This window comes from Zootoca vivipara, chromosome 16 (genome assembly GCF_965207765.1).
Source record: "Zootoca vivipara chromosome 16, rZooViv2.hap1.1, whole genome shotgun sequence".
In the NCBI taxonomy this organism is placed as follows: domain Eukaryota; kingdom Metazoa; phylum Chordata; class Lepidosauria; order Squamata; family Lacertidae; genus Zootoca; species Zootoca vivipara.
In genome coordinates this window covers 30855762-30880831 of record NC_142599.1, presented here as the reverse complement: position 1 = coordinate 30880831, position 25070 = coordinate 30855762, and the positions used below count along the sequence as shown (strand labels likewise).

Genomic DNA, 25070 nt, shown 5'->3' with positions numbered 1-25070 from the left:
TGGATGGCAACTCCCATCAGCCCCTCCAACTAGCAGGACCAATTGCCCCCCCCCGTAGTCTAACAACTCCCTGTTGTTACCCTCCCTAGCACTTACATTTTGCAGCAAACTTTGCCAGCCTGGTCCATTTCCCCCCACGTTTTAGACTGAGCTGTATTTGAAAACATTGGGAGGGCACCAGGTTTGCAAACTTCCCCTCAAATGTGAACTAACAAACTAAACCGCAGCCTTTACGTAACTCTCCTAGAGAGTCCTTACCAGAAGAGGGGACCCAGGAACACAGAAAGCTGCCTTCTGCTGAGTTATACCATTGGTTCATCTAGCTCAGCATTGTCTACACTGACTGGCAGCAGCTCTCCAGGGTTTCAGGCAGAGAGTCTCTGCCAGCCCCACCAGGAGATGTCATTGGGGATTGAACCAGGGACCTTCTGCATGCCAAGCAGATGCTCTCGACCACTTGGCTACAGCTTGTCCCCCATGAAGCAGACTCCCTAAGCAGACTTAAACCCCGGTACCTCTCAGTTCACCAATTAAGACACAGATTACGCTGCTTTGCTTGCTAAAGGAATCCAGCGACTGGGGAAATTTCTGGATTAGCCAAGGGCTGGATGGGGAGGGGGAGATGTGCCGGGTCAGAATGGGAGGGGAGGGGCATGAATTCCACCCAGATTAGAGGGGGCCAATGCCTCTTCCTATCATTGCAAGACTTTTCGTGCCTGAATTCCTTCAGTCCCGCTTTCCACCTTTTCCTTCTTCCAATACATGCTAGAAGTAGCTCTAGCATGGCACACGACAGGGATGTGCAAAGGCCATATCACCTCCCGTAATAAGTGGAGTTGGCTATACTGTATCCCTGTCCCCTGCTGCAAAAACCTGGGTCATTTATGGGCAATCTCTGTAGGAAAATTAAGTGCTTCCTGAACCAGCCAGCAGGGGGTGGTAGCTGTATAACACACACCCCTGCAGAGTTTCTGCATGTGAATCTATGTGCAAGTACACATGTGTGTACATGCAAGAGGCACATTTCTAGTTCATTATTTTGGTTATGGATGTTGATGTCCTAACGTCCTAAGTGTCACTAACTTAACGACCTGCCTGCGAGCTTTGCACAGGCTGCCAGTTCGATGCCGGGTCAAGTTCAATGTGTTGGTACTAACACATAAGACCATATAGAGCTCAGGGTCAGGTTACCTTATGCGGATCACAGTAGATCCCTGTGATCTGCGGGGGAGTTTCTCCTGCAAGTTCCAAAGATCTGGGAAGCCCACTTCACAGTAGCTCAGAGCAGGGCTTCTAGGACGGTTGCCTGTTGAGAAACAACAGGCACTCTTCGGAAATAACGGAAGTAATTATTGTTCCAGCAGCTTTTCTCAGCTGGATAAATGGGTCTTGACCACTATTTTATAGTGTTTTGCTTTAAGCGCATGGGCAGGTTTAATATTTTTTTTTAAACTGCTCGCTGCTTTCATTGTACATCACCACAATTGTGTGGAAGGCAATATAATAATGATCATAACGAATGCTTTGCCGTTACCCAACTTCGTAAGCTCCCACATGCCATGTGGTGCATCCTTTGCGTGAGCATGTGCACGCACAGGCTCTCCCAGGTGCTGGGGACAAACCCTTGGGCATGCTCCGGCAGTTGAGGCCTGCTCCTTTATCCCCGGCGCCTCCCTCCTGAGAGCAGGAAGCTTTGTAGTTCAGGCCCCTGCGCACAATGAGATTAAACCAGCATTTCACACATACTTCCCCTTGCAAGCCGTGGTCTTGCTAATCCTCCCTGCACGTCACTCTGAGCTACCTCCAAAGGTTCATTTTCTCTTCCCCCCCTCCCCTCTTTGCTGGAAATAACAGGCTCCAAAGGGGGCAGAGGGGCATAACCGTCCTTTCAATACCTGAGTTTCCCTCTACACGGACCCTGGCTGAATACACACCATAGATTTTAAGCACATGGCACACACACAAATCCCGGGAACTGTTGCTTACCCCCTCACAGAACTACATTTCCCACCATCCTTAAGACACTATGGTTCCCAGAATTCTTTGAGGGAAGGCAAGTGCTTTAAATGCATGGTTTCTGCGCAGCCCCTTTTTATTGTGCCCCTGGCACAAAACACTGAAAGCCATTGAGGCATTAAGCCCAGAGAAGGCTGCCCGTGGTATCTCTGCATGAGTCACAGGTCTGGGCCTTCTGCCAATCAGCCGCAGCCCAAGGCGGGGTAATGTTGCCATGCCTTTGCACTGAGCGCGACTGGATCGCTTCCACTGTGGAAATGCAGAATTACTAGCCTTCAGAATAAGCTACCGGTATCCGTTTCATCTCTGAGTGAGCCATGGCCCTAAGCCATCTCCTTTCAATCAGGCCCAGAACAGTGACTATCCAGGAAAAAGAGGGTGGGTGAGCTGCTCTGAGGCCCTGTCTCAATTAAGCATTTAAGGCAATGCCATAGCACTTTAAACAACCATGAATTCCCCCCAAAGGCCTGTAGTTTTTCTCAAGGGTGCCAAGATCCATCTTCCACCTTCACAGAGCTGTGTGGTTTAACAGCCAATCCCTCTTCCCAAGGAACTCTGGGAATTGTAGCTCTGTGAGGGGAATAGGGCTCTCCTTACCTTGCCTTCGCAAACAACAATTCCTAGGATTTTGGGGGGAGAAAGCTCTGACTGTTTAAAGTGGTGTGATAGTGATTTAAACATATAGTGAAGATGGGACCTGGGTGTGGGTGAGTGTTTAATTCTTGCTCTTACAAACCTCTCATGTTTGCAAAATGCTGCTTCAGACAACACACAGCGGCAAAGCAAGAGGAATTAGTGGCGGGCTGTTTGGTTACCTGGAGGTTCTGCTCATCTGTGCTGCCCACGTCAAGACTGTATGTTTCCACTTTCCAGGATGGGCTGCAACACTGAGTTAGAGGATGAGGGAAAAGCTGTGCCCCCCCTTCAATATTTGAGGTGTCACAGGCCCAGCTGTGCTGGCTGATGGAGCCTGAAGCCCAGAGGGCAGAGGAATAGATTGGGCAAGTTCCAACCGCTGAAACATTCAACAGCCAGCTTGGGAGGACACCCTGGACCTGAGGTGGGAAATATTTTTCAAACCGAGGGCTGCATTTAAACAGAGTGGACCACACTCTGGGGCTGCATGCCAGTGGTGGGTGGGCCCAGAGGCTAAAGTGGGTGGAGCGACCCATGCATATTTTACCTTTGTACAGTAGACTAGTTTCTACACACACTCACAAGGCCCTCTCTGTCTTCCCATCCAGGCAAGCACCATCAAAGTTCAAGGAAGCATCCCAGCCAGGCAGAAAGGAGGATGTGAAGCATAGCCGTCAACTTACAGATTTGAAAATAAGGGATCAGCAGCCTCACCTGTCCCGGGGACAGTCTACGGCAGGCATCCCCAAACTGTGGCCCTCCAGATGTTTTGGCCTACAACTCCCATGATCCCTAGATAACAGGACCAGTGGTCGGGGAAGATGGGAACTGTAGTCCAAAACATCTGGAGGGCCGAAGTTTGGGGATGCCTGGTCTACAGTATATCTAACAATCCAGGACAGCAGCAGGAAACGGCGCTGGAATAAGGGAATTTCCAGCAAAAAAAGGGGAAGGTTGACAGCTGTGGCTTGGAATAAGGGAGTTTCCCGCAAAAAAAGGGAGGGTTGACAGCTATGATGTGAAGCAGGACCAGTGAGGGGGGTGGCCTGAGGAAGTGGGGTGTGCTGAGGGACAGTCCCGAGGGCCAGGCATTTGACCCCCACACCTGAGCTGCCCCACCCCTGCCATAGACCAAGAGCCGGAAATGCAGACCGTTGCCAATCTTGGCTTCTAGGCCCTGCTTCCCGTCAAACTCCTGGTCAGAGAAACATAGGAAGCTGGTCTTAAGCCAAGCCAGACCGCTGGCTCCATCTAAGCTCAGTAATGTCTGCACTGTCTGACAGCAGCTGTCCAGGGTTTCAAGGCAGGGGGTCTCTCTCAGTCCTACCTGGAGAGGCCACAACAGGTTGGAGTGGAGGAAGGGCGGAGGGCGTATTTCTGTGTGGCAAGAGAGGTAGGCCAAGGAAAACAACAACAGAGGCCCAGTTTTCACTGTACAGTACAGCGATGTTTCTATTAGGAAGGAGGACAAGTGGAGAAATGGGTGGTGGAGGCTCAGACATGCCCCTTCCTCAGCCCCAGCAGCCGGCCATGACCAAAGGCAGGGAACCCAAGCTTGAGGGTTTCAGGTCCAACTCAGTTTTACTTTTCATTTGGCAGTGGAGATAGGGGGAGCTGTTTCCCTCCCAGAGTCCAAGGCTCCTCCTGGAACCTGCTTGGAGATAGCCCTGTTTCGCTGGGCAAATTCGGCATGCTTCTGCCGCAGTAGCTCCTGCTGTTTCTGGAAGCCGATGGACCTGGGGGTGGGGGAAGCACAAGCAACACAGGTGAGAACCTCCCAGGATTTCTCCAGGCAGGCAAGCTCAGCGTTGCAGAGTGCTAAAACAGGCAAAGCCACCTTTATCAGCCCAAGGGGCACACTGACATTGCGGGAACCTTCCAAGGAGCCAGTGATGGTCAAAAGAGGGCAGAGCAATGGATGAGATTCTCACCCATGCAGAGGAAGCGCCATTGCAGAATGAAGAGAGAGAAATAAATTATGGAAATTAAGGAAAATACAGTCATGTTGTAGAAAGAATACAGTTCACACTGAGGGTCATTTAAAGGTAAAGGTAAAGGGACCCCTGACCATTAGGTCCAGTTGTAACCGACTCTGGGATTGCGGTGCTCATCTTGCTTTACTGGCCGAGGGAGCCAGCGTACAGCTTCTGGGTCATGTGGCCAGCATGACTAAGCCGCTTCTGGCGAACCAGAGCAGCGCACAGAAACGCCGTTTACCTTCCCACCAGAGCGGTACCTATTTATCTACTTGCACTGCGTGCTTTCAAACTGCTAGGTTGGCAGGAGTTCACCCACAGCGCCCCCTGCGTCCCACTGAGGGTCATTTATGTGGGGTTTTAAAAAATGAGAATATATGTACCTAGCCCGTTCCTTGCTCTCATTATATATCTGGGTTATGGCCCGGTCCTTCTCATCCATGAAGTTGTTGTGAACTTTCTCCAGCTTCCTACAAAAAAGGAAGAGAAAAAAGGTGTTTGGGTAGAGGTTAGAAGTGGAAGAGAAGCAGTAAAGCATTACTGTTTGGTGTTGGTAATGCATTTAACAGAAACTAAGCAAGCTGAACTGCAGCAGAATGGAAACAGCACTGGTTGCAAAGGACCCAGGGAGGGACAGAAATAATTGTGGCCCCTTACAGCCCTAGGCTCAATACAAGAGGCCTTCCCTGGGGTGGGAGTGCAGGGAGATGAGAAATGGTGGAAGAGCAAATATCCTGTTCCCTTGGAGGTGGAGGAAGCAGTCAGATATATTTTCTGCCCTGGTCCATGCCTTTTTTTTACAACTGGGGTGGGAGGGTTTGGGGAGACAGCTGTGGAAGAGGATGAGATGAACTCTTTGGGTTTGGAATTCCAAGTGGACAATTAGATCGGACTAGCTCAGTGTTGTCTACACTGAATGGCAGCAGATCTCCAAGGTTTCAGGCAGGGATCTCTCCCCAGTCCCACCTGGAGATGCCATCAGGGATTGACCCTGGCACCTTCTGCCATACCACCCACCCCCCAATGTTCCCTGCATTCTATGTTTCAGTTGCACACAAATGCTGTTGGCGCTGGATGTTTCCTTCCATTTGGCAGACTGCCTTTCCCTCTCCCTGAATGTCTGACAACATTATATTCACAGCATGTCAAAGAGACATGCTTATTCCACTACTGCTTATTCCACTAGCGCCTCACCTCCTGAAACAACGGCATGGCTGTCACTCTTCTGATAAATACAAGTCCTATTGATGTGCAGGGAAGAAGAGCTAATGAAGGACTCAACCCACCACCCCTTTTCCATCTCCCCAAATTTCCATGAGAAAATTTATTGCCACTTAATAGCCTTTTCGTGTGTTTACCCTGGGCTCTGCAAAACTGGGGTTGTGGGGTTGTGTGTGTGTGTGTGTAAAGCAGGGAGGGTGGAAGAACTGAACTGGCCCACAGTCTGCTTGTCCGCTTTTTGCGAGCCAACCTTGCTTGCATCGACCTTCTGGAGATTTCCCCTAATACTGTTTTGCTTTTAGCATTTTTCTGATATGACAACATTTGTTCCCATACAATTTAGGGCTCGTTCAGACTTTCCCCACCACCACTTCCCACCAGGGAAAACCTGCTATTTATCACAGAACTGGAGCAAACAGCAATTGGGTTTTCTGTGGGTTGGCATTTGCTTCAATTCAGTGGTACAGAGTGGGTTTTCCCAGGCGAAAAGCTCTCAGACCCATGCTTCCAAGTGTGGGCACCATCGTTAAATTTGTCCTCAACTGTCTGCTAACTGGGTATTGCAGAAATGTGTATTTACTTTAACATCACCGGCTGAACTGTTGACGTGATAATGTTAGCCATTTTCTGCCCTCCTTTCCCCACAGGTGGGCAGGGTTTGCGCACCGAGCAGGGCTTACCTGGGCGGGTGCCTCCCACCTGCTCAGGCTGGCCTTTGACCCGCCCCCGGCCAGGTAGGACAATGGACGGACGGACGGATGGACGGGGGGCTGGGGCAAAAAGAAAAGAGGCTGAGCCTTTTGGCCAACTCCTGGCCGAGGTTAGTGGAAGGGCATGCTGTGTTAAGTTTGAGCTTTACATTCCCCTCCCACTGTACTTCATTAGCCTGCATATCTTCAGCCAGACGGGCTGAGAGGGTTACCTGCCAAGGCCTATGCCAAGTTTCCCACTTCTGAAGCTGAATAAAGTTGTGGCCAATTTGAACCCATACTCTGGTCTCTTGTTTCATTTTTTGGGGGGGAAGGGGTAGACACCCCAGACAGGGATTAGCGCATGTGCCCGCAATAACCACCATTAACATTCATTGTTTTATCGTTAACCTTTCTCTTGCCTTTTGCCCCTGTGGCTTAGCCAAATGCACAGAGAAAGCCCAGCCACCATCTTACTCTTAATGTGAATCCATGACATCTGTTGATGCAACCCAAAATGGGCTTTGTGTGTATTTCGTGAGAGTTCAAGTGCAAGTCTGATGCACATATTTTTTTTTCTAACGTCATAGTAATGGGTTAATTTCCTATCATCTTGTTTATACTTACTAATCCGTGCAAAAAGACAATTTGCAGTTTTTGTCCCGTTCCCCCCCCCCTCCACGAGCAAAGTGCGTGGAGTTTGAGGGGGAATCATCAGCACACCCTGAGAGCTATGCCTTGACCAATATGAACTGGGCTTTTGGGGGTGTGGTGAGTCACTCATTTGCTTGGCAATATACGTGAAAATGCTAGCTAGCTGACAAGAAAAGAAATGGCAAAGAGCTGTAACTCCAGTGAGTGGCTGGGTGTGGGGAAGAGATCCATCACCGCCTCATCATCCTCACTTGAACAGACAGTAACCCTGCAGCAAGATGCATGCTTCAATGAGCAACCATCGGCTCATTGAGTTTTAAGTCAGCTCTGAAATCCTCGTAAAAAAGGTGAACAGTAACGCTATTTCCGAAAAGCTGAAGGACCGGATCAGGAACAGTTAAAAATAGAGAAGTGAGAACTGAAACGAAACGGTACGGGTGACGAGTCCGTCGAATTGGATTAGATCCCGATTGTAGAGTGTTTAGCTTCTTGAGCAGGCAGACGGCATTGCCCATCCCAGAATCCTTTGCAAACGCCGCCTTTCGTTCTTAGCCAGCAAAATAAAATGAAAGGAATGTTTGTGGACTGACTGACAAGTGCACCCCTCAGTTCCCAAGTCTTTATCTGTGGGGAGATTGCTCAAAGGTTCTGGAAGCAGGATTAAAAAGCTGGTTGGCAGCTGCCTGAGGAAAATGCCTGCTGAAATCTATCCATGGGTGGCCTCCACTCAGGGGTGTCTTAGCCATAGAGGCTACTGGCGCAAGGCGCCACAGCGTCAAGTTCTGGAGGTGCTTTGGAGGGCGCCTCCGCCATGCCGCGCTGTGCCCAGAGCCTCCTCCCAGCCGGAGGAGCAGCACTCAAGCCCCGCCAGCAGCGCCGCCCTTGCCCGCCTCTTCTTGGGCTGCGGGCGCCGTTGAGCCTCCCGTTGGCACTGCAGCCAGGGCTACCTGGATGGCAGTGCCGCACAGCCGCTTTGGCCGAGGAGGCAGAGGCGGATCACAGCTGGCAGCGTCCCCGCCCGTCAGACAGCCCCCTCCGGCGGCCTGCCCTGCCCTGCCCTGCCCGGTGGAGCGCGAGTCTGGCGTCGCCGTTGCCAGTCCTGCTCGCGGCAGGCAAAAAGCAGAAGCCACGGCATGGCAGTGTCGGGGGGACGGGAGCGGCACCTTGGAGGTTTTCCGGCTGGGAAAGGGGGGGGGAACAGGGCGCTGGAGGGATCTCTGAACCACGGCGCTGGATAGGCTTAAGACGGCCCTGCCTCCACTGGGCATTTTTGGGTGGGGCTGGCTTGTGTCTTAAGCTCCACCAGTTTCGACAGCTGAAGGTGCCCTCCCTTGACAACCTGGGAAGAAGCAGGAAGTGGAAAAGCCGAGGCTCCTTCGCCCCAGCACTGTTCATACTGGGTGCATACGGTATCTCCTCCTATACCACCACCACCCACCCAAACATATTAACTGCTCTGAAGAAAAATCCTCTGAGCGCTGCACAATACTGCTGCATGAATGAAAAGTGAGTGGATGCATTAATTATTTTATGAATGAAGAAGAACGTAAGAAGAACCCTTATGGATCAGGGCAAAGGCTCATCTAGTCTAGCAGCCTGTTCTCACAGTGGCCAATCAGATGCTTCTGGCATGTGGTGGCTCTCCAAGATTTCAAATGGGGTCTCCCCCAGCCCTACCTGGAGATGGAACCAGGGGCCTTCTACATGTAAATCAGATGCTCTGCCCCCCACCCCCTGAGCCACAGCCCTTCCACAAACTTGGGGAATTGAGAAGCACGGAAGGAGAGGCAGTTGATGGCAAGACACCCTGCAAAAGCGGGAGAGGGGCATTCTGTCCCCTATTGCTCATCTCCCCATATGGGCATGGAATTTGATCCACCCATGTGCCCTGCCCCCCCCTTTTCAGGCCCCTTTAAATGCCCCTCCCTGTTCAAGCATAAGCAGGCATGTTTAATTGCATTAGGCTTGATTAAAGGCTGCTCACGATTAATCTCTCCCTGGTCATGGCCGGCTAATTAGGCAATGGATTAGAATTAGAATTGGCTGGCTGGCAGCCGGGGTTGGCAGGCTGCATTGCTGGGGAGGGGGGTGGCGAAGCAAGCCAGGGGAAAAAGAAAGGGAAAGAACCAGCCCAGCACCAGCAACCGCACAAGGGTCCGCTGTACCACCAAGACAGGCCAATAGGATGCAAAGGCAGTTGTCTCCAGAGCCATGAGGGCTTGCATCCCTTTTTGGGTTCAAAGGAGGGACTTCCCCTACATGAAATCTGTGTGAATGTAAACCAGCACCAGCTTCTGCTAAAGAGCTCATGGCCTACAAGTAAGTGTGTGTGTGTGTGTGTGTGTGTGTGTGTGTGTGTGTGTGTGATGTGGGCTCCTCCTATCTGCCATGCATGTTGCAATTATCCAGGAAGCTCCCTTATAAAAGGACGTACAGGCAACGCCTCTATTTACCTGTGTTCAAGGCACAAGCGACCATGACCTCACGCATTGCTGTGAAGCCAGAAGTGGCATGAAAAGGGTCAAAAACGCCCTCAAAATAGTACAGAAACAGCAAAAATTGCACAGAGTGTCTAAAAATCCCATGAACCTTTGCAAGTGCAGTCCCAGGAGCCCTTGCATCTACCTTTGGAGAGCTGGAGTTTGAGAAAGGAGGTTTGGAGGGAGCGGTTTTGGTAAAGTTTGGTGGGGTTTGTTTTTTTAAAGGTTTTTCAAGGGCTTCCAGAAGTTTAGGCTGGGGTGTTCACAGGCTTTTTTCAATGGTGTTCCCAATACAGTATACACATTTTCGCTTAAATGTGCACATATCCCCCACAAAAATAGGAAGTTGCCCGTACTTCTTCATGCAGCACGTAGTTAAACTCGCTTGCATAGGAGGCAGAGAAGGCCACCAACCTAGATGGCTTTAAAAGAGGATTAAAGAAATTCATGGAGGAAGAGAGCTATGAAAGGCTACTAGTCACGATGGCTAAGCTCTGATTCCACAGCTGGGGGCAGCCATGCTTCTGAATGCCAGCTGCTGGAAGCCACAGGAGAAGAGAGGGCTCTTTTGCCCGAATCCTGCTTGCAGGTTCCCTGAGGGCATCTGGTTGGCCACCGTGACAGGATGCAGGATGAGATGGGCCACTGACCTAATCCAGCAAGCTCTTAGCTCAGTATTGCCTCCACCAACTGGCAGTGGCCCTGCAGGGGTCCAGGCAAGAGATTCTCTCCCAGCCCTATGCTGCTGGGGATTGAGCCCGGGACCTTCTTCATGCAAAGCAACGATGGCTTCAGCTATGATGGGGCTGATGTCAGCATTTGGAAGATACTGGGTTGGCAAAGGGAATTCATGGAGAGAAGACAGCTGTGATCACTAAGTGGAACCTCCACGAGCAGGGGCAGTATACCTCTAAACAACAGCTGGGCTGTGAAGAAACCAAGAAAGGGGAAATCTTGCTTCTGCATCCTGATTGTGGGCTTTCCTTAAGCACCCAGGTTGGAAAGAGGTTGGTGGAATAGTTTGGTTTGATCCAACAGGGCTCTTTCTGTGTTCTTATTCTCTCCATGTTGCATTGGGGGGGGGGGAGAATGAAAGAGTGGCTTAAGGCCACCTAGAGAGTTCACAGTTTGGGAGAAATTTGAACCGAGGACTTCCTGATTCATGGCTCAAGTGTCTTAGTTACTAAGTGGGAAGGATAATTGCTCTGTGGCAGAGGTGGGGACACCTCCTGCCTGTAGAAGGTCTCAGGTTCCCTCACCAGCCTCTCCAACAAAATGGATTTCGAGCAGCGGGCGAAGGGAGAGGCCCGTCTCTGCCCGAGACCCTGCCAGTCAGAGAAGGCAATACTAGGGAGGATGGGCAAATGGCCCAGCCTGGGAGAAGGCAGCTTATAATGTTCCAGTGTTCCTGCTTTGCATCCATAATCCCAAAGGCTGCCTTGAGCTCCTTAGAGAAAAAAGGTGGGATATAAATGCAAAATAAATAATGATCAGCAAAGAACTGCGGGGGGTTGGACTAGATGACCCTTGGGGTTCCCTTCAACTCTACAATTCTACGATTCACACACACACACCCCAAAGAAGGGAGAGGAGTTGTCTCCCAGTCTCGAGGAACAGGCGTGGCTTGCGAATCACACAGCCTCCTCAGAACTTTTGGGGCTGCCCACTTTCCCATGCAGCTTGTCTTCAAGATGGTAAAGCAGGGTGGTGTGGGCAGGATACCTTTGGAGGCAGTCCAGGGGTGAGGAGGCAGCAGGGCGTGCCGCCAGAGAGGATTCCCAAGGCCCTACTTAGCTCTTTGTCCCTCCATTGGCTCAGCAAACTATGCGGAAGAAACAAACGCGGCTAAATCTGTATGATGCATTGTCAAGCTTCACCAGGGCCGTGGATGTGGAAGCTGTTATAGCCCGATGGCAGCCTTCCCTTCTGGGCAACCTTTGGGAGGGGGCGGGGAGAGGAGCTAAAGTGGGTTGAGCCAAGGATGCAAATTTTTACCCTAGTATGGTAGGCTAGTTTCTACACTCACACTCACACACACCCCTCTTTCCTTCCTCCAGGCCAGCAGGAGACGCTATCAGAGTTCAAGGACACATCCCAGCCAGGCAAAAACACTCAAGGAGGGTGTGGAGCAGGGCTGGTGAGGGGTGTGGCCTGCTGAGAGTTCTGAGGGCCAGGTACAGAGGCCTAGAGGGCCACTTTCAATCCCCTGAGCTTCCCCACCCCAGAACTTTAAACCTGGAACTTTCTCATCTGGTTTGGGGTGGTGGGCAGAGACGGGGGAGAAGGGAGCAGCCCCATACCTGAATCCTATGTAGTGGGCAGCTAAGCCGCCCACTATGACGAGCAAACAGTACCCAAAGATGTTTCTGTTCTGGCGACGCTTCCTCTCAAACTCGGGGCCTGAGAATGACTGTGAAGGAGGGTGGTGGAACTGTTGCCAATACCGTACGTCCTCGTTGGACTCTGATGCGCTCCTGCAGGGAAAAGGAGAAAGTCAGCACAGGGCTGGCACAGAGACCGCTGCGTTCTGGTTGGCTGGCTGCTGACAGAACTGGGCAGGTGCAAGATTTGTTGGTGCCCTCTCCAGTTGGGGGGGTGAGCAGGGGGCTGTAGAGCCTGGAGGAGGAAGTTCTGGCCTTCCAGATGGGGTTGGCCTCCATCACCCGTCAGCCCCCAGCCAGCGTGGCCAATCAAGAGATGACGGGCAGCTGGAGCCCAAAAACACCTGGCAGCCCAAGCTTGAAGAGCCCTGGCCAGTGGTGCGATGTAATTGCTTAAGGCAGAGGACAAAGAAGGATGGTGATCAATGGCAACTAGCCAACGGCAGGGTTGCCTCTGAGTGCCAGTTGCCAGGGATTACAAGCGAGGAGAGCTTCAGGTCCTGCTTGTGAGCTTCCCATATGGTTGGCCCCTGCCAGAACAGGATGCTGAAGCAGATGAGCCACTGGCCTGACCTGCCAGATGGGCGGGGTATGAACAATAAAATTATCATCCTCATGATTATTATGATTATTATTGCATGCCCTCTAACCTTCCTGCAGATACGTCTTTTGGTACCAAGCTCTCAAAGGAGCCAGCTGACTCGCATAAGAGTACAGCACCTCTGCAAGTGTCGGCTCATCCTCCTCCACGAGCTCAGCACTGGAGGGAGGAAACAGGACATTCCGGGATTCAAACCAGAAGCTGGGACGGCTTCTGCAATTCCAGGATGCCTGGGGGAAATCGGGACACTTCAGGGTACGCTGGGAATTGCAGGTGTGATTTTATAGGGTGACCCGCCCTGAGATCTGTGGACGAAGGGCAGTATACAAATTTAATAAACGATAATAATAATAATAATATTAAGTGGGGAGAGTTGCTGTTGTGCTCAGGTCCTGCTTATCAGCTTCCCACAACAGGCATCTGCCTGGAAGTGGGAACAGGATGACGGACTGGATCTTTTACCCTTATGCGTGGTGGTCAGGAGCAGTTGGCGTGAAGCTCACAGGACAGGAAGCTTTGTTCCCAGAGGTGGGGGGCAAACTCTCATTCCGTACCTTTTCCCAAAGTCGCCCAAATCAAAAGGGTTACTCCTGGCACTGCTGCTGGTGCCTGGGGGAGGTCGAGCTTCTTGGGCTGCTTGTGTGCTGTCGTAGCGCCTCCGGCTGCTGGCCTTGCTGAGCACCCGGTATGCCTCGTTGAGCTTCACAAACTGGCTGTGCAGGTCAGGGTTGCCTGGGTCACTGTCAGGGTGGAGCTGCGGAGAGGAGAGGAGCTCAGCTGGTGCTGAGAATGCCAAGGTGGCGGGTTCGATCCCTGCATGGGACAGCGGCAGGAGGCTGGACTAGGTGAAGCTCAAAGCTCAGGGTCCCTTCCAACCTTATGAGAAAAGGCTGGCCTCATACGCGCCCCTCCTGCCCCCCCCATCCCAAAGATTTCCCAAAGAGGATTTGCTGCAGCTTCTGCTTCTCTGGCGACTCATGGGTCATGGTGGAGAGCTTACTTAAAGCACTGAGCCAACTGGCTTAATATTTATTATTATTATTATTATTCACATTTCTAGCCAACCTTTTCCTCTCTCTCCAAGGAGCTGATGGTGGCATACTGTACATGGTTCTCCCCCTCCTCATTTAATCCCCACATCAACCCAACCCTGCAAGGTAGGCCAAGTTGAGAGACAGTGACTGGCCCAAGGTCTCCCAGTGAGCTTCACCAGCGAGTGGGGATTGGAGCCCTGGTCTCCCAGGTTCTCTTCCGACACTCTAACCACTACACCACATCGGCTTGCACAAAGCTTATGTGAAGGTCAGACTGCATCCAGATTTTTATCTGAGCATTCCTTTTTGACTACAGCAAGCATTCACCCTGCATTTATTTTATTTGATCAAGCAATTTATGTACAACTTAACTGCAACAATCTCTAAGCGGTTTACAGAGAATGAAAATTAAAACTATAAAATCAGACTTCAATTAAAATGCCTGCTGGGAGAAAAGAAAGTTATTCCATAGGCACTGGCAGTTCAGCAGGGAGGGGGCCTGTCTGACCTCAACTGGAAAGGAGGCCTGTAAGATTCTTCCTGATTTGCAAGCAGGGCATTTGCAGGTCTTCCCCAACTGGTTGTTGTCCAACCCACACTTTTCAGCACATTTCCCTATCACCTTCTTAACCACAATGGTGAATTTGTAGCCCTAGGGCAACGGTGCGCTTTAATTCACCTTTAATTGTTCAAATCTAAATTTCCCACTGAATCGGAGCAACTGCCAATGGGGGTTTTTGCAGACCAATGTTTGTTCTCCAGCAAGGGAGCAGGTCTTTGCTGCCTGAGGAATATAACATCCACCTGGGAACATTAACCAAGCCTGTTTGCAGCCCCCTGCCAAACAGCTCATCTGCTTTGAAGATCAGGGAGCTAGGCAGACTGGAACTTGTTTCTGGTTGCAAATCCTTTCAGAAGGCCAAGAGAGGACCTTCTCTTCTCCCTCTGTATATCTGTAAGACACAAGCCGCCTCAGAGCCTGACTACAAGAAACCAGTTGGATTTGACTTGTCAGAACCGGCATTCTAAGTCTTGAGAGCATTTGACACTTCTTTGTGTATGCAATTTCTTGCAAGCGTATCGTTACTTCAGAAGGACTAGAAACTTGCTGCTTTGAGTTTTTGTGACTGAAAATGGAGATCCTCAGAAACCGGCCTCCAACACTCCTGCAGAATGGCAGCATAGGTACAGCTTCCCAGAACCACCTTAGCCTTCCTCTTAGCAGATGTTTTGGCTAACATTTAAACAGGGTGCACCGCCCTCCCCGCCTCCTGTAGTCCTAGTCTCACCTGCTCTAGTCTCTTCTCTTTTTGGTACAGCACCTAAGGAATAGGAGCATAAGAAGCTGCCTTTTCCTGAATCAGACTAGTGGGTTCATTTAACCAGGGACATCTCCGGACTTCCTTTCTATTGTGCATTCATGATTATTTGTGCTCATGGTGGTATCAGGGCATTCATTTGCACATGATCCCACTCTCAATACCGCAAAAGTATCGGGCCAATCAGCTCACAACCCATGACTCCCCATGAAAACTTGCAGCTTTTTATATCGCTGAATGATCTACGGCTGTTGTTTTTAATCCCGCTTTACTTCCACAATAGCACAAGAGTGCCTCCTCCAAACGACAAGAATGCGATAACACTGGAGAAGCATCACGGAACAAATATTAAAGCAGAACAATGTCTGTATGGTCCAGAACAAATCCGCCACTAATGAACTATGCATATTGCAGAGTACACAATAAAATAGATGGCTGGAGGGGTCCAAAGACACTCTGGTCAGCCCAAGCTCACACCCACCTCTGTAAGCTCCTGCTATTTGGGCTTGGCTGCCAGGGAGGTGAGGCACTGGACTCAAAATCTCTAATTCCATCTGGCTAAGCTGTAGTTGTCTCCTAGCAGAGCTTTTACAAAAAGCTGCCTACCAGCAAAGGAGAGAAGGGCCTTGCTGCCTTGGTTCCAAAAACAATATGTTGGGACAGAGACCCTGGTCTGAGGCTGCCTCTGCCTCTGCACTGGCCGCCCCTGTATTCCCACGAGACCATCCATCACAGAGCCGTGCGCAGTGGGTGGCAACAAAGAGACGGCCGACGTGCCCGAGACCAGGAGCTCCACTGCTTCCCTGACCGGAGGAGAGGCAGGCGAAAACAGTTCAAGGCTGCAGCCCGATAAGCCTCTTGCTGAGGAAGCTCCCCGCTAAGGCTGCATTCCAGGCTCTCCTCACAAACTGTTAGCAAGGAAGGCTCAAGGGTGTTCATGGGTGGGTAGGGGGAGAAGGACAGTCCGATCCCATAGCCTGGTCCTGGTAAGAGACAGGAAACCTTATTTGTGCATCAGCACCAGTCCAAGAGGAAGGTCCTTGAGGACTTCCTGTGTAGCTCAGAGAATATCCCAGCTTTGTGGGCCTGATTGCTGTGTCTTGTCCTAGCCCATGGGCTGAATATGACCACGCAGGTATCTTTCTCTAGGCCCCAGGACTCTTCCAACCTCCACCTCACCTCATCATGCCCTGCTCTGAGCCCTCCTTGGGTGCTTTTTGCCATGGACGATGGAGAGGTGGGCGTTTATTGGGTGTAGAATGAATTTGTTTCTTTATTACATTTATTACAGTTGTAATCTCATAATGCAGAAATCTCTGGCTTTCACATGGATGGAACATGGCCTACCGTACAAAGGTCTGCCCGCTTTCCCCTCTGGCCTTGCCCACTGCTGGCATGTGCTCCATCCCCCAGTAAGTGACCCATAAAGAAATGTGGCCATGCGGCTTAAAAAAAACCTGCCACCTCTGGTCTGTAGTTGTTACCCACCCTGGGATTTATGTGAGGCACAGGAGGACTTGGCCTCAAATATCTAGACGAAAGATGGCCACCTCCTTCCCTGGAGACCCTCTCGGGTGTAGTGTTCAACCGGGGGGGGGGGCGCCACTTGGTAATTCCACTGCACTCTGAAACTCAGGGTGGGGGGCAGCAGCCCCTAAGTTGTGGAACTCTCTCCCCACAGAGTTGGGTCGGACACCAACTCTAATATTAGCTTTTCTAATATGCTGAAGACCCTTGTGAGAGATATTTTCAGGACCCCACCCTGTTCCTGTGACTGTCATTTGTTTTAAACTGTATCTAATACTGAATTTTTAAAAATTGGGACCTTATGGTGAAGGGCAGGTAAGAAACCAAAATAATGAGAATCTTTAATAATGCTATCTTTCTGTGGGTTGTATCCAACTAAGTTCTTTTCAGAAGTTGGTGAACCTAAGTGAGTCATGTCTATTAACTTCAGTGGGTCTACTATGAGTAGGACGTGCATTGGATACAACCATTTTTTCCCTTTCTAACTATAAATGCACAACAGCACTCTCTCTTTCTGTCTCTCACACACAGATGCACGTTTGCCCATCTCCAGCCTCCCTTTTTAAGGAGCTCAAGGCAGTATAAATGGTTCACTTTCCCATTTTTATCTTCACAAGAACTCTCTGAGGTGGGCTAGTCTGAGAGAGCGAAGGGCTGAGGGGAGATTTATTTATTTATTTGAACCAGTACCTCTTCAGTCCTAGACTTGCCAATCTAACCACTACACCACCCTGCCTCCTCTAATGTCCTTTCCTGCTAAATGAGGGCACTGTACGAGCACCTAAAAGGCCCCTGGGGAACAAAAGTGGGGCGCAGAGCACCAAGGAAAAACCACCAGGGCGAAGTTGCCGGCAAGAGAATCTCACACTCGCCGCGCCATTCAGCTTGTCATCTTGACACGCTCCTCTGATTTAGCGTCGAGCACAAGCAATTAAAGCAGCCCTGCAGTTAAAACCATGGAGGCAAGAAGGGGGTGGGTGGGATTTTGGCTGGTGGAGAAAGAAATGAGGGGAATTTAGAATGGGGCACTTGTTCTCACTTCTCCCTGGAGGTAATCCTTCGGGTGAAATCAGTTCCCACAGACAACTCAAATGCGGGCTTGGCGGTGGGTGGGAAAGGGGAGAGGGGCCTGGAAATAACAGGGACCTCTCTCCTCATCCGACTGCAAATCGTGTCAAGTTTGTAGAAAACAAAGCGGCCTTCCTCCTCTTCCTCCTTCCAGGAGCTGGTTGAAGTATTTCAGTGCTCCCATTCAATTCTTAAACGCCTGTTAACTACCATGAAGCCACACGACAAATCTCTCTTTTGCCTGTCTCCGCCACAAAAACTTAAAACTTTCAGGTTGGTTCAGGCTGCTTCCTGGCAACCAGTTAATTGACCAGTTCATCCTAATTTGTTTGAACAAAGTTTGGAAGGAGGTCAGAGACCATTCTGGCTTGTTTTCATGGAGGTTGAATTGCATTGTTGTGTCAAGCAATTGTTATTCCCCTCTATACACACAGACACTTTACCATAAATAACAGGCTTTTTGTGGTGTGTGTGTGCGAAAGAGGTTTGCTGCACAAGAACACCAACTCACTTTAATTGTGCAACCTGAATTTGAACACAGCACCTCTAGATGTCTTTTTTAAAAATTGCACATTCATGATAATTTGGGCTCACGGTGATATTGAGGCAGTTATATGTGACCCTGTTTGCTGCTTCATTCTCCATTGGTGCAAGTCTTATAACTTCCTGACAAACTCTTGTTAAAGTTTCACACCAAAAGCGTTCGGAGGGTTCCGTGTCTTTCTTGTGCTACAGAGCAGGAGTGCCCCTCCAGACACAATAAGGGCGGTAACGTTGAGTGAGCATCACAAAATAACTAATAGATCAGACCAATGTATTGGCGTTCCCGTATGAATCTGCCACTGATGCACTACTATTGAACCAATAAATATACTTTTTTGGGGGGGGGGGACCGGACCCAGCAGTCTGGAGGAGGCTCCTTGTAGCATTTTCCATTTTCTCAAAGGATGATGAATCCTATTCAAGTAATTCAGCTCCTGCAAAGCATATTCCTTTACTGTTCTATATATAAAAAAATCTGTTTATTTCATCAACACTTGGTGGCTGCAAAAAGCCTCACACTCACTTTGGTTCCAAAACACATGGCACTCGCCCTCGTCAGCTGAAGGCAAATACAGCCTCCCGGGACTGTAATATGTTTCATGACCACAGAAGAGCAAACATCCCTTATTGCCTCTCCCCCCGTCTTCGGGCCCCCCACCCCCGGCTGGCTCCCCACAATGCAAAGCTGGCATCACTCAGCGGAGGCCAGAGCAGTGGACAACAAAGATGTTCTGGAGCGATAAGGGGGTTGTGTCAGTTGGAGGCTGCGTGCAGATTTTCCCCTTACATGGGGAAGTGGTCGGGGGGGGGGGGAAGCCCAGCACAACATCCTGCTCCTTTCAAGCCCTTTAGCCGGTATTAGGGACAGGGCAAATCTGTCAACTCCAGTTTCTCCCTTTCCCCATTCTTAAATCCAGTTCTCCGTACGTACATGTCAGCATGCAAACTTACTAAAATTCATCAAGATTTTAGTGCGATGTTTTCTTCTAACATACAACACAACTTTGCCTAATATGCACGTTTTTGCAAACAATTTTCCCCAATATAACGTGGGGTTTTTTTGTACATTACTTTCAGCAACAAATGCATTTTTACGCATCCCTTACCCTATCATGTTTGGGCATATCGCTTTCGGCTGCAGAAATGCATTGCAAAATTCATAGAAGTAGGGATCTCGACGGATGACTGTTTTGGTTCGTGAATTGTTTTGGGAACTGTGAACTTGGTAGGTTCGTCTGGACTGTGAACTGAACTGATTTTCTCCCCCTGCTCCCTAGCCAATATGCCCAACAATTAAATAGATGTTCAGAATGTTAAAGAGTTTTGGATAGCCTGTCGGTCCCTCACCCAGCCCGCCGTCAATCCTCCCCAGCTAAAAAGGAAGCACAAAGCTCAATGTCCTTGCAAAAGAAAAACGCTCGCTATGCTGGGCAAACCAATAAATCCTCCCTAATAGTTAATTAAGAGATTTGACGCAGGAAAACAAGCGAGCTGGAGGGGGAGGCAATTGTTTTAAAGCAGCAGGTCAAATGCACACAAGCAGCCCTTATTCTCCACTGGTTTAAAATACCAGGGTAGGAAGAGAGGGACAGAGGGCGAGGTGGGGTGGGGTGGGGGCAAGGGCAGGAATGTGCCGAGCAAAGGAAGATTCCCAGCTGTGACCTGCCTTTTCTGGAAGAGCCTGGCTGGGACAAGGTTGTGGGTTCCCAAAATGTGTCCCCGCTCCCAGCACCTCCAGCCTTTTGAACCCCTGTGCAAGCCCTTCCTCTGCACCTATAAGCCAAGCCACCATTGGACAGCTGCTGTGGGTTAAGGTCCCTCCAAACTGGTACGGTTTCTTGGGTAGGTGTATTCTGCAATATGCCACTGATAGTGTAACGGTGAATTAGTAGTGGATTGGTATAGGACCGCCTGCAGATCATTCTGCCTTATGAGTAGTTCATAGAATCCTAGAGTTGGAAGGGATCCCAAGCGGCATCCAGTCCAAACCCTGCAACGCAGGAATTACAGGTAAAGAATCCCTGACAGATGGCCTACCAATTTCTCTTTAAAAACCTCTTATGAAGGAGAGCCCAACACCTTCCCACAAAGCCCATTCCACTGCTGAACAGCTCTTACCATAAGAAAGTTACTCCTATGTTTAGTCAGAATCTCCTTTCTGGTAATATGAATCCAGTGGTTTGGGTTGTACCCTCTGGAGCAGCAAAAAACCAAGCTTGCTCCGCCTTCCATGGGACAGCCCTTTAGATACGGTAGTTGAAGATGGCTCTCATATCAAGCATCTGCAATGCTTGATAATAATATTTTTTAAATTTATTCATTGTGGGAAGCTGAATGTGCATAAGTTAAAAGCACGCATGTTGCAAGATACCTGTATAGTAGCAGTAGTAGTAGTAGTAATAATAATAATAATAATAATAATAATAATAATAATAATAATAATTGTGTGCAAAAATACATTAGGGAACATTTGCAACAATATGGGGGGAATGTGTACAGTACATTAGAAGAAATGCATACAGAAACACTGGTGAAATTTCATGAGTATTAGAAAATAAATGTGTGTATATTCACAAACTGATGTGGAAATGTGGAAAACTGAAAAATAAGAAACTGAAAGTGACTGGTTTGTTGATCCCTCCCTGCAACCAAGAACGGCTGATTTTGTCCTCATGTGCACTTGGAAAGCTCCTCTTTGGCCCCAGGCACGGGTCTCCTCTCTATTTACCTTGCAAGCCGTAGCTTTCGGGAATGGCGCTAGACAGCAAACACTGGCCACTGGGCTGCTGCTTACAGGAAGAACTGCATGAAGTGAGGTGGGGGAGAGGGGAGGGGGGTTGTGCGAACAGCAGGACTGACTTTACCTCCTTCAGTGAAAGGGGGTGGTGAACTAGGCCCAGCGGAAGGTTGTTCTCTTCTGATGCCCAGGCACTGCCAAATCCCTCCCGCCCAATCAAGAGCTTCGGTCTTGAGCAGGCATCCCCAAACTGCGGCCCTCCAGATGTTTTGGCCTACAACTCCCATGATTCCTAGCTAACAGGACCAGTGGTCGGGGAAGATGGGAATTGTAGTCCAAAACACCTGGAGGGCCGAAGTTTGGCGACGCCTGGTCTTGAGAAACCCTCCTTCCTTTCCACTGCAACCCGAGCCAACCAAACATTGCCATTTCTACCTCAGCGGTCCTTAACGAACTTGAAGGTATTCAAGACCCATCTCTCCGCTCAACCCCTGGCAGACAGATTACGATAACACTCTGCAAGGCTGGGGGTGGTGGTAGAGACATTTATATTGCATAGATGGGGCAGAGGACGGGGAGGGGGAAGATGTTAACCAATCGCAAGCGGGCGGATTCCAAAGCCTTAGAGGCATCTTGCCCCTTTGCACCGAGCCAGCTCCAAAACTTTTGCAAGAGTGCCTGGAACACCCCCGAATGCCCGGAATTGTACAACGTTTGGTCTGCCTTGATCCTTTCCCCCAGTATGATCTCCCCTCTCTCCTGCAGGCCTGACTCACTCTGCTCTAGCATGAGAGGGTTGCATGAGGGTGGAAGGGAGAAGGTGGGAGTGGAGCTGGCGAAAGGGACAGAACGTGCCCCTAGCGGACCACCTCATGTTAAAAATCTACTTGGGGGGGGGGGGGATGAGGCAAGCCACAGACGAAAGAAAAGAAAGGGAAAGAGCCCCAGTTAAAGATTGATGGGAAGCGCTACTAGGTACGTGGGGCCTTTCGACATCACCACCGCTGCTCTCACTCCAGCCCCAGTTTTAATTCCCGCCCGGGTTAGAGAAACAAGCAAACGTGCTCCATGTTGGCCCAGACCTAGCCAAAAAAGATAAAAAGATTCCCAATGCTAAGATTCCTGGGCAACCCTCCAAGGCAGCAGAGGCCAGAAGCGGCTGAAGGCGGGAGACAGCCAAAGCAGCCACAACTTGGAGCAACGGTTTCGCCACGGAACGAGGGCAGGGGTTTCCCCAGAAAGGATTCTGGAAGAGGAAGATTGTACAGCGGAGCAGCAGGGGGACTTTCACGTGCATGGCTTAAATCAGCCTTGCATTTGACAACTTGCCCCTGGTAGCCACAGGCGACCGGAAATCCCACACAGGCGAGTGACTGAGCTGACAGAGAAGGGATGAATCCGTTCCATCAGTGGAGGGAGTTTTGCTTGTTATGTTTTTACAGGAGGAAAAACTGATCATTGAAGTGGCACTGTCCACTTCTGCCATCTCAGGACTCTGCTGCCTTATGCTGTGTGTGTAAAATCAGGTCTTGGTAAGAGAATGCAGGAACATATGTGAAGTTATTTGTCCAATGTGTTCAGTATTGTTTCCTCTGCATGGCAGCAGCTCTCGAAGGGTCTCGCACAGAGCAGACCCTTTCTGTCACCTGGCATCTTAGGGGGTGGGGAACCCTTTTCAATCGGGGGGCCACACTCCCTTCTGGACAGCTGTCTGAGGGCCACATGCCAGAGGCAAAAGTGAGTGGACCATCAGAGGTATATTCTACCTTTATACTGTAAACTACTTTCCACACACACACACTATATTTTTTTAATGCATTTGTACGTGATATACCACCCTCTGCACAAGCCACAGGGCAGTTTATAACTGAAGGATGCAGATAAAAATCTGAAAGAATAATGGGACCCTTTAAAAACACAAACAACAACAAATCAAGGAAAGACAGTTAATCTGTCCTCCACTGAGACAAGAAAGAGGCATTATCAGAGTTCAAGTTACACATTCCAGCCAGGGGAAACCACTCAGGGTGCAAAGCAGGGCCAGGGAGATTGTGGCCAGCGGAGGGTTCCAAGGGCCATACAAAGAGGCCCAAAGGGCCGCATTCATCCAGTCAAAAACGTTAGTCACAATCAGTGGTGTTTCCATTGAGATGCAGTTCCGTTTCCATCAAATGCTCACTGTCTGTAACTATGTAACTCTTTAAGTAACATATATTCATTTCAATGTAAAGGAAGCATCAAAACAATGTAAAAAAAAAAAAAAACCTCATCAATTGTGCAGTGTTTGCGGACTTAGAAGCAACGATGATGTGGAAAAATGCCGATCAAATTCATTTGACTGGTTTTCATTCCCAACCTCAAACAAACATGCAAGCAGGGTATATGTTTCTCTTCCTCCTCCTCCTCCTTCCCCTTGGATCCCCACAGCGAACCTGTGAGGTAGGTTAGGCTGAGAGGTAGTAACAGGTCCAAGTTCACCCAGTGAGCTTCAGGGCCAAGTGGGGATTTGAACCCTGGTCTCCCAGGTCTTAGTCCATCCCTGTTTGAGGATTTAATACCTGTTTTTATAAAATGCAGTATGGCTACTAATGGGGACAAAATGTGCAAGAGGAGGACTGATCACAGGCCACAGGCTCAGCCAACAAAGAAAGCAGTTTTCTCTCCACCCCACCGTACACCTCTGAATAAATTGCCTCCACTTCTGATTTGTCACACCCTCCACCCCAATCATCCGGACGGGAGTTGGGTTGAATGTTCTCTTCCTCACTGGTGCAAGGGCTTGGTCTCAAAATAGCTCCTCACTCTCCCATCCCTGATGCAGCTACTAACTGGGGACATTGAGCGCAACCAGAAGCAAAGGGCAAACCACCGACCCCCAAAGAGGTCCAAGTACCACTTGGAAGTGATCAGTTAAATAGCTGGGGTGGGGAGGGAACAGATGCAAAGCTACTTTCTGAGCGGTGGGGAGAAAGGATGGCGGCAGGTCTGGAAGATGTCACTTTTTGCAGGGGCAGAGGGACAAAAAACAGCTGTGCACAGATGGGGAGAGAGGCTATAAAACACTTGGCACAGGGCTACCTCTGCTGAAAGTGATATAGTGGGTTGTTGCTGTTTTGTAATGGCTAAAGAATAAAAACAAAACAGGACACACAGCAAGAGCTGCTACTGCACAGCTGGGAATCCCACCCCACACAAATTCCACGCAGAGGGAGCCCAGATCTGCAGCTCTGAAATCCTAACAGTTAAAAGCACAAGTGACCTGCTTGCACAATGTAATCCATTTTGCAACTGCCGGAGGCCCCTGCAGACTGCTGGGGTTTGGGGGCGGGCATACTCTGTAACATGGCACTGACGCAATAATAGTGGTGGGCTTATATCGGACCGTCTAAACATCGTTCCGTTGTATTAGTGGATCGGCGATGCCCTCTGAAGTTACAGAGTTCTTGTGGCATTCTTACTCCATAGTGCAACAAAAGCAGGGCAAAAACTAATAGACCCCAGAATATTTGTGGCATAAAAAGTTATAGGATTTCAGAAAGAAGCCACAGGACATTCACTGGTTAGAAACGAAGCAGTCTGTCTACCCCAAGACTTTTGCAGGAACAAACAGTGCTGAGAGCGGAATTGTGTATAACCACCCTGGTACCACCGTGAGAACAAATAATCACTAATGCACAATAAAAGGAACAGTTACTATAACTCACTATAATAATCTCAATAATAAAAAGGGACATCTGAAGGGGCCTTGGATGTCTTCAAATTTCCTATTTTTGGGGGCTAGAAGTCAAAGGACAGGAGATCTGGCCCAAAGCAGTGAAAGATGGGAGAATTATGAATAGAATCTTATTTCCAGTCCCACTTTTGCTACTCTAGAAAGCCCTGGGAAAAGGCATGGCTTCCAAACAACATCCTTTGCAGTCGTAAAGCCTAGAAACTATTTTCTTTTTCTTTTAAACGAAGGCTGAGATTTTCAGGATTCCACACAATTAAATCCAATGCTTGCACACTGCGCAACTGTGCACATTTTAAGTGCACAATGCCTGGAAACTTGCGTAAGGTTTCTGCAGTGACAGCCAGTAGTACTGCCTTAACGAGCTTAGGTCTGAGCAGAGCAGGTTTAAACACATTTTGCCCCAGAAATCCAGCAGTCTTGACCTTCCTGGGAGGAAAAAACCCTAATTGCTGGAG

The 25070-nt window shown here is 49.6% G+C and overlaps 1 protein-coding gene across 2 annotated transcripts in view; it reads right to left on the bottom strand.

The window, feature by feature from the left end:
- Nucleotides 1-4077: 4077 nt before the first annotated feature.
- Nucleotides 4078-25070, bottom strand: part of DNAJC4 (DnaJ heat shock protein family (Hsp40) member C4) — a 40070-nt gene continuing 19077 nt past the window's right edge. For both annotated transcript variants that reach the window (XM_035098601.3, XM_035098602.3), the window contains exons 4-7: nucleotides 13209-13408; nucleotides 11973-12146; nucleotides 5012-5098; nucleotides 4078-4388 (exon numbers count right to left, since the gene is read on the bottom strand). In XM_035098601.3, the coding sequence (XP_034954492.1) occupies nucleotides 4241-4388; nucleotides 5012-5098; nucleotides 11973-12146; nucleotides 13209-13408 (609 nt within the window). In that variant the 3' untranslated portion in view covers nucleotides 4078-4240. The remainder of the gene's footprint in view (nucleotides 4389-5011; nucleotides 5099-11972; nucleotides 12147-13208; nucleotides 13409-25070) is intronic.